Here is an 8,907-nt window from a genome sequence, read left to right as displayed (position 1 = left end):
TATGTGCTTCCTCTGCATGCTGGGTTTGGAGTTTATCTCTGTCACTGAAGATCGGTGCCACATTTAAAATGGTTTGGCTTAATGAAAGTGAACACAACTCTTACGAAAAGTGTAGCGGAAAAAGAAATGTGCTGACCTCTTTAAGGTGTCTGTACTGGAGTCCAAACTGCAGCTGAAAAAACAGAAAAGAGTCTGAACTGTTGCTAACACAGAAAAAGTCAGTGCTTCATATCAAACCATAAAAACATTTTTTATGATCTTGGGTAATCTGTCCTTTATTCTCCCACACAAATGAGTTTTTTTTATCCCTGATTTAAGTTGTTGGGACGTGGCCTCCCCAATAAGCATTCGCTCCTTTGAACAGTTTGTTTTCTCCTTAATCTCTGAGACATTCACACATTCAGACCACATGAAATTAGATATTTGCACTTGCCAGGATTGTCAACATAAAATACATTTTTATGTATTTATTTTTCACATTAAAACATTGCAAATTAAAGGTTTTCTTCAAGCACTATACAAGTCTCTATAAGTGGTCTTTGTCCTCGGGCGTTACTTTCTTCTCTTTGTTTCTGCATCTGTTGCTCAGAAAGTACATCCTGAGGTACTCCCTGAACTTCTTGTCTCTGACACCGTAGATGATTGGACTCAGAAAACGGGGCAGGATGTAGACGATCAGGTAGTTTGCAAATCTGATTTCGAGGATCCGACCTGGGAAGATGATGTGCAGGACCACCTCCACGCTAGGAGAGACGTAGGAGAGCATGCACATAGCCAGCTGGGCCCCGTGGAGGAGGATGGTGTTCCTGGCTTTCTGGGCTGATGTCTTATCTGTGGAGAGGGCTCTGGCTGCAAACAGGATCCTCAAGTAGGTGACGACCAGAATCAGAAACACACAGGAGAAGTAGATGATATCAACGGCTTGCCTTTTGTACGCCAGGATCGGGTCTTTGAACACATTCTGGCGCAAGCAGAACACCGACTCATGAAAGAAGCTCAGAGACTCGGTTGCAAGTGTTACAAACAGATCTGTAATATCAGGAGCCACACAGATAAACCAAATCATCCCGATGACGATGTAGGTCCTCCTCACGGTGCAGATTTGGGTATACCGCAGAGGTTCGCATATGGCTATGTAGCGCTCGATGGCCATGGCAGCTAAGTTGACAGGGGTGTTTCTGGTGGTGAAGACTGCCACCAGGATGAAGAAGCAGCAGAAGGCGACGTTAATCTTGTAGAAGATGTAGCTGAGGATGAAAAGCATGATGGTGACAGTCAGCTGGATGGCATCGTTGATCACCATGTGGATGAAGAGGATGTAACGAGGGTCGTCATGAAAGGTCTGAAGGAGGAAACAGAAGGAGTGAAATGTCCTGTGCTGTGATACTTCTGTGTGACACTCCTCGGTGAGTTTGGTGTAGAGGCACATGAATCACTTCTGCATCTGATGCATTCAAACCTCACTGCAAATTTCCAGACATGCACATTAATCGTGAACTCCAGCTTTAAATCACAGCTGTGGACAAAAGTTTACCCAACGAACAGTCACAGCGACCTCTATAGAATGACTCTGTGCTTAACAGCAATAGAGATTTTGTTCAGACTATTGTAGAGTTTTGTTTCTCCATGGACTGAAAAGAAAAGAGTGACGGGCGTAAGTAGAGTTTGGGGGAAATACTGCCTCAAAAACAGTTTTATTAGCTGCGGTTTCATGTACTCTTTTTTTCTAAATTCCATAAAAATAAAACGCCCTCTGTTTTTAGACACATTAAGGACGAATAACAATAAGAAACTTTTACAACCCTCCAAATTTTTGTATCACTCACTCAGCAGCAGAAATAATACCGGCCTTATCATCAAATATGGAGTGAATGGAAAAAAAAAAACCTTTACAGGTGCCTGATGTCACTCACGGTCAGCTTTGTCTTTGCTGCTGTTGTTAGTACAAAATGCCTTCAGTGTCTTACTGGAGTGCAGTGAAGCACACACTCTTGAAACAGCAAAATCTCAGCTATATCTATATTTCAAACATGCTTTGTACGTGTGTTTTGGTACTTTCTTCTTATTTTTTTGTCACTGTTTTTCTCTATGTGTTGACCTTATAATGACATCTTTAAATTGTTTTGTGTAATTTCCTGTAAGTATGCACTAAACAAACATTTATCAGTTCATACATGTGTGTGACGTGTATGTTCTGTGGGCGCTGCAGGGCCAGTCAACCAAAATATCATATTAATAACATGTTTTGGATTAATAATTATAAATGACAGGATAAATAATAATATGTGACAAATAAGCTGCTCTGTGTGTGTGTGTGTGTGTGTGTGTGTGTGTGTGTGTGTGTGAGAACGCGTGCATGCGTGTGTGTTTACCTGGTGTCTAAAAAACGTGACCACCAAGGTGCCGTTGATGTAACTGAGTGTGAGCCAGACCAGAACCACGATCAGGTTCTTGACAAACGCTGTGGTGAAAGTATCTCTGATGAGCAGCAGCTGATCCAGCAACGAGAGACAAGAAATTCAGTTTATCTGCTTCTGGCGTCTGTTAGCACCCACATGAAACAGGAAACGGAGAATAACAGCAAACAAGATCTTCATTGTTTATTTGGGTGATAGTGTCTGGACCGAATTTTCCTCTTGTAGCCTTGATAAAAGTACATTTTACTGAGCAGACATTCAAGTTTTAGTAATTTGTTTACACCATAAAGTAAATCAACATTAGGATTTTATTTAAATATAAATAGATTTATATTTTAACTGACATAATTATTTACTGGAGCTGCTTTACTGAACTTTTTTACTCAGTTGTATATAGCATTTGTATTTGTATTCTATTTTTATCTTATTGTATATTTATTTTATTTTATTCTACTGTATATAGTATTTTATTCTATTCTGTACAGTTGTGTACTGTATTTATTCTTATTGTATTCTAATTTTTGCCTGATAACTTTTGCACTGTCCACTCCTGCTGTGACAAAACAAATTTCCCACGTGTGGGACTAATAAAGGTTATCTTATCTTATCTTAACCTGATAAGGGACGGTCATGTTGCCTCTGAGACCCAGCAGTGAGCTCATTCTTCACATGTGAGACCTGAGGGAGGATGGACACAGACAACACAATACCTGTTTAAATAACTCATCCTAGTACAACTACATTAATAGTAGTATCATAATTTTAATAATCAGTTTTAAAAAAAAAAATCTTGCATACCACGATTTAAAAAGTGGACACTTTCCCCTAAAATAAAGGAGGTGTGAGCTTTACAATTTTACTGCCACATTATTATGAATTTCATACTTTGTTCCGAGTCTGTATTTTAGTCTTAGCTGCTGATGCTTTAACAGATCAGATTTTTTTGATCTCCCCCATTACCTGTCTGACATGAGCGTCGGCCAAAACTCAAACCATTCTCAGTTATTCTATAACTATAATATCATACATGTTAACAGCAGATTCATTTAGGTCTGGGTCTGTGTTTAAATAAACATTTGATTAAACAAAAACTGCCATGCTCTTTCCTTTTTATCACAAAGTTATAAAATTGTGGTTTTATTTCAGTTAGTGCAGTTTTATTCCATATAATGTTAATAAATGTCTACCTGAGCACTCAAAGGGCTTTATGCAAATTGCTTCATTTACCCATAAACACACGTTCTGTCTAACATTCACATACATTCAAATTGGATGGATGAATCAGAGCAACTTGGGGTTGCTGCCTCTAGAATGGCAATATTAGTAATAGTAGTAATACTCCATTACATGTGAATGACCTCAAATTTTACATTTAGGTAAATAATATTTAAAACATTAAATTAGAATATCATTTAAAATATAGAATATAGTTAAATCATATAAATAAAGGAACAGAGTAACTGCTGCTATGCAAACAAATTCACACTGCAGAGATTTTAATGAGGACCTACCTGAGTGCAGGTGAAACACAGAAGGCAGGCAGTGTGAGAGCGGAGCTTTTATAAGCGTTTCAGTGATTATCACAGGAGGGAAAGCTTCCTGATGATGACAGTGATGGTGCTGCTGTGATTGCTATGGTCTCAAATATGAGATTTGAAAAAAAAAAAATCAAATGGTTGAAAAAATAACAGAAAAATAAATGTTAATCTCTGTCAGCTGTACCAACTCATTGCTTTTACTGTAAAACAGGGGTGGGGAACTCCAGGCCTCAAGGCCCGTGTCCTGCAGGCTTTAGATGTGTCCTTGATCCAACACAGCTGATTTAAATGGTTAAATTACCTCCTCAACATGTCTTGAAGTTCTCCAGAGGCCTGGTAATAAACTAATCATTTGATTCAGGTGTGTTGACCCAGGGTGAGATCTAAAACCTGCAGGACACCGGCCCTCGAGGCCTGGAGTTGCCCACCCCTGCTGTAAAGGAACCTCTATGATAATCCCCCAACAAAGGCCAAGTCTGAAGCATGAATGCTCTTTGTCACAGTTTCTTAAAAATATATGAATCAGTCACAGCAATTTTCATTATCCTTAATTTATAAGATAAAAAGGCCAAAAAGAAGAGAAGAAAATGAAGCATATTCTGACCTAAGAAGACTTTATTTATTATTTATTACCAAAGCATGATGCACAGTAAACCCCAAACTAACCTCTGATCATTTAAGGCTGGCGGTGAGTATTTTCTGCTTTACTTTTAGTGTTTTCATTGCACATTAACATGGAATTTATACAAAATGTCTCATAATTTCTTGACTAATCCCACGTGGATATTTTCTTTTCATTGAATAATTATAAGCCCCCCCCCCCCGGAAAAAAGAAATACGCTTTATAAAATCAAGCAATGGTATTTATCTATTTATTTGCAGCATAAAAAACACAAATTAAGTTAATAATAAAGTCTACATGGTGAATGTTACAGGCCTTCGATGGGGTCTGTTTTTAAACTGTTTTTTTAACAGAAAAGCAGAGACAGGAGACATCAGTTGCGTTCGGTCTGCAGGCTCTTCCTCGTCTGGTTTATTAACAGAATTTAACAACGTCCTTTTCTTTTCATTTAGACACACAGATTTCTCTTTTAACAACACAAACATTCAATTAGGTCCATAGCTCAAACCCTTTTGGTTACCTTGCACTCTCGCAAGAATAAACTTACAAAATAATCATTGTATGAGTGTCCTTATTTACAATAAATCTGTAACCAATTCTACTGCATTTCAGCATCAAAAACATTTCTGTGCAGCACCACTAACACTGCAATTAACCCGCTTATATACCATTATACATTCCTTATACTTTAACAGATTCAAACAATATATTACATTTGTAACCAATAAACAAAAATATTCTTCCATTGCTCACAAACAGTTCACAATCATCCACAAACAGTATACATCAGACTATTTACATTTGACACATAAGAACTGGGTAGGTCCTAATCAACTGTAACTTCCAATAATGTCAGGATAAAAGAAGCGTCTTAAGAGCTGCGTTTGTCACAAAATAAAACAGGTAATAAGACCAGCTGCCTATTTAGACTACGAGTGAAAAGCCCAACTGACTCACTGACTCATCCCTGTTGCTGTTAGCAAACTAATTCCATTAGTAGAAATATATCTAGCTTATAATTAAAATTGTGGGGGGAAAAACAACAGCCAGTTTCGTAACAAAAGCATTTCTGCTCTGAACTGGAAGAAAAAACCCTGAGTAGAAGCTCACATCAAGAAAATAGCTCCTCGGTTCAGAGTAGCATCGCGCTGCTAACATGCTAACAACACATTTGAGCTACTCACCCCCTCCCTTCCTGTGCTGAATCATAGAGCGAGCAAACGAATCACTCACTCACTCACCCCCTCCAGGTCTTTTACATCAAAAACAATTCACAAAAAAATTACAATTGTGACCATACACTTGTGGGCGTCACACACTCCCCAACAAAAAGAAAATGGCTCCTGACATTTAACCTCTTACCCTTTAAAACTCATTATACTCATTACTCAAACAACTCAAGTCACATCCCCTTCCCACATACCCACATTCCTTGTGTACTAACATGTATAGATTGGGCAGTTATAATATAGAGGGAAGGTGCCTGGGTGTGCACAGTGAGATGTTGGAATGCGATATGGCACTAGGGGGAAGTAAGGTAACAGGGGATATGGTGGCATGGTGTAGTGTGTTGTGTTTGGTGACTCGTGCACTTCAGCACAACTGACTGATGGATGCACCCGGAGAGAGGGCTGGCCAAGGGTGTCATATGTGAAATGTGTAACAGGCCATCGTTCTCTAGTAGACCTTCTTAGAACTGATTCATTAGTCGGCGGGGTCACGTTAGGTGTATACTGTGCCCTTTCTGAAAGCGGCAGTCCAACTTCTCCTTCGTCGACTGTGAAAGGCACTTCAGTGACTCCTGATTCCCGTACCCTCTCATGTTCCTCCTCTCCCATGTCGTTGTCAAGTTCAGTGCTTTGGTGTCCACCATCTTGTTCTGTTCCTGTTTCCCTCAATTCATCTGTTGCTTCTGTTGGCTGAGGTGCTCCACAGTTGACCACTCTGCTGAACTCAGCTGTTCCTCTTGAGGGTCCAACAGTATGGTTACAGGTATGTAGAGCATCCTCTTTGTTCCCACTCCTCAAATCATACCTCAACTCATAATACATTGAACTCTCATCCTCATCGGAGCTTGTGTCAGAGTGGGGTTGAAACTCTGTCTCTCCTTGAGCTGGTTTTGGTTTCTTTTTCTTGACAGCGGATGGCCTGTCCCCCTTATTTACAGCAGGCAAGTCCACAGGAAGCTCATTGACAAGATGCAATAGATTGCGATGTAGAACACGCACTTTCTTCCCCTTTGCCTCTGAGGTCACTCTGTACACTGGGCTGTCATTGATCTGTTCCTTCACCACATAAATGGTGTTCTCCCAGTAGGACCTTAACTTGCCAGGACCACCCCTCTCAGTCAGGTTCCGCACTAGTACTCTGTCTCCAGGTTGGAGTACCACTCCTTTCAAGTGCCGGTCATAGTGTTTCTTTCCACTATCACTTGACTTTTGGCTGTTTCCAGATGCAATCCTGTAAGCTTCAGTCATTCGTTCTTTCCATTTTTCAGCATAACCTCTTGCAGTTTGTGGCTCTCCGTCAGTAACCAACTTGAACAGGAGGTCTACTGGCATTCGTGGATGTCGACCAAAAAGCAGAAAGAATGGTGAGTAACCCGTTGCTGAGAGGAACCAGCGCACAGTACCTGATTGCCACCCATTACCAAGAATCCAGGACCTCATTGACACCTTGGAGGTACAACTGGTTCTCCATTTTGGACCAGGGAAAAGCCTATCACCAGGGCTTTATAGCAGAAGGATCCCGCCATCTGACTGCATTCATCACCCCCTGGGGCCTTTATGAATGGGTGCGAATTCCCTTCGGTCTTACCAACGCACCTGCTGCATTCCAACGCAGTATGGAAGAAATGCTGGCTCCCCTTCGGGATGAGTGCTGCATCCCATACTTGGATGACATCTTGTGCTACGCCAAGACTTTTGAGGAACATGTGGAAGGGCTGAGGAAAGTCTTGAGAGCCCTGCAGAACTACGGAGTCAAACTCCGGCCGACAAAATGTGACCTATTTAAAAGAGAAGTGAGGTATGTTGGGCGTTTAGTGTCAGCTGAAGGAGTACGCATTGATCCAAAAGATCTCGAGGCAGTGTACGCCCTGAAAAAGGAGACACCTGCCACAGTGGGAGATGTGAGGAGGATCGCTGGGTTCCTGAGTTACTATCGCTCATATATCCAGGATTTCTCGAGAATAGCAAAACCCATCTATGAGCTTTTGCAACCCAAGAAAACCAAAGAGGAGCATCTTCTGGGGAAGGTTACAGGACAGAAGGGGAAAGGTGCACAGTTACCATCCAAAACACCAGTTGAGTGGGCAGAGAAGCACCAGGGTGCCCTGTGTAAGTTGATTGATATGTTGGTAAACCCCCCTGTACTTGCCTACCCGGATTTTGAGCTTCCCTTCGTCCTTCATACAGACGCATCTGATAAAGGACTTGGGGCCGTTCTCTACCAACATCAGAGTGGGAAGCTAAGAGTGATTGGATACGGCTCCCGAACACTGACACCGGCTGAAAAGAATTACAGACTCCACTCGGGCAAGCTTGAGTTTCTCGCCCTCAAGTGGGCTGTCTGCGAGAAGTTCAGGGATTACTTGTTCTATGCCCCGTATTTTACCATCTACACAGACAACAATCCCTTAACTTATGTCATGAGTACCGCCAAGTTGAATGCGGTTGGGTTCAGATGGGTGGGAGAGCTATCAGATTTCAGGTTTGATATGACAACCGGAGTAAATGTGACCGACTTCGAAGTCCCTGAATACGTCTCCGAGCAAAAAGCTCCAAGAAGTGTTGCATTGGAAGTGAGCGAGCTGGACGAGACGTGCTAGCCAAGGTGACACTTCCGTATCAGAATGGTACGCATCATATGAATCAAGCCAACAGATTGTGGTGATCTGAAAGGACCGCGCTGACGTGAATAAGGAAGGCCTGCAGAAACTAGTGCAGTGACTAACGAGTGGGCGAGGCCAACGTCTACAGTAGCTAACCCTGGTCCACCGCTGATGCTCATGTCGGGTAAAGAGTTCGCGCAGGCAGTTCTACGGCATACAGAGGGGAATACTAACGAGGTCCGGCAAACAGAATGCAATGCGGCTCCATGTCAGCATACCATCACAGGAATGGTCATCATCTCCAGACAAGGCGTATCAGTTTCTAGTTTGGTAGACCATTACAGGTTGCAGGCTATCCACAACAGTCAAATGCAGCGAAGGATTTCAGTTTACCCAATTTGTACAAGGTCACATGTAGGCGTCAAAGGTTTCGCTTCAAGTGCAGTGCACTTCGAACAATCCGTACACTCAGGCAACCCATGACGCTAGTACTCTGAG

General features: G+C 41.7%; 1 protein-coding gene across 1 annotated transcript; it reads right to left on the bottom strand.

Annotated features, from left to right (window-relative positions):
* Positions 1–506: 506 nt before the first annotated feature.
* Positions 507–1,318, bottom strand: LOC102302916 (odorant receptor 131-2). Its single transcript, XM_005946568.3, has one exon. The coding sequence runs from the start codon at positions 1,301–1,303 to the stop codon at positions 527–529; it is 777 nt and encodes a 258-aa protein (XP_005946630.2). The 5' UTR covers positions 1,304–1,318; the 3' UTR covers positions 507–526.
* Positions 1,319–8,907: the final 7,589 nt, after the last annotated feature.

This window comes from Haplochromis burtoni, unplaced genomic scaffold, assembly GCF_018398535.1.
Source record: "Haplochromis burtoni strain Fernald_Lab_line unplaced genomic scaffold, NCSU_Asbu1 Contig_473, whole genome shotgun sequence".
Taxonomy (NCBI): Eukaryota; Metazoa; Chordata; class Actinopteri; order Cichliformes; family Cichlidae; genus Haplochromis; species Haplochromis burtoni.
This window is presented reverse-complemented; position numbering and strand designations above follow the sequence as displayed.

Bases quoted from the DNA above. Each gene is read 5' to 3' on its own strand.
- LOC102302916 (XM_005946568.3), bottom strand. From the start codon at position 1,303: ATGGTGATCAACGATGCCATCCAGCTGACTGTCACCATCATGCTTTTC.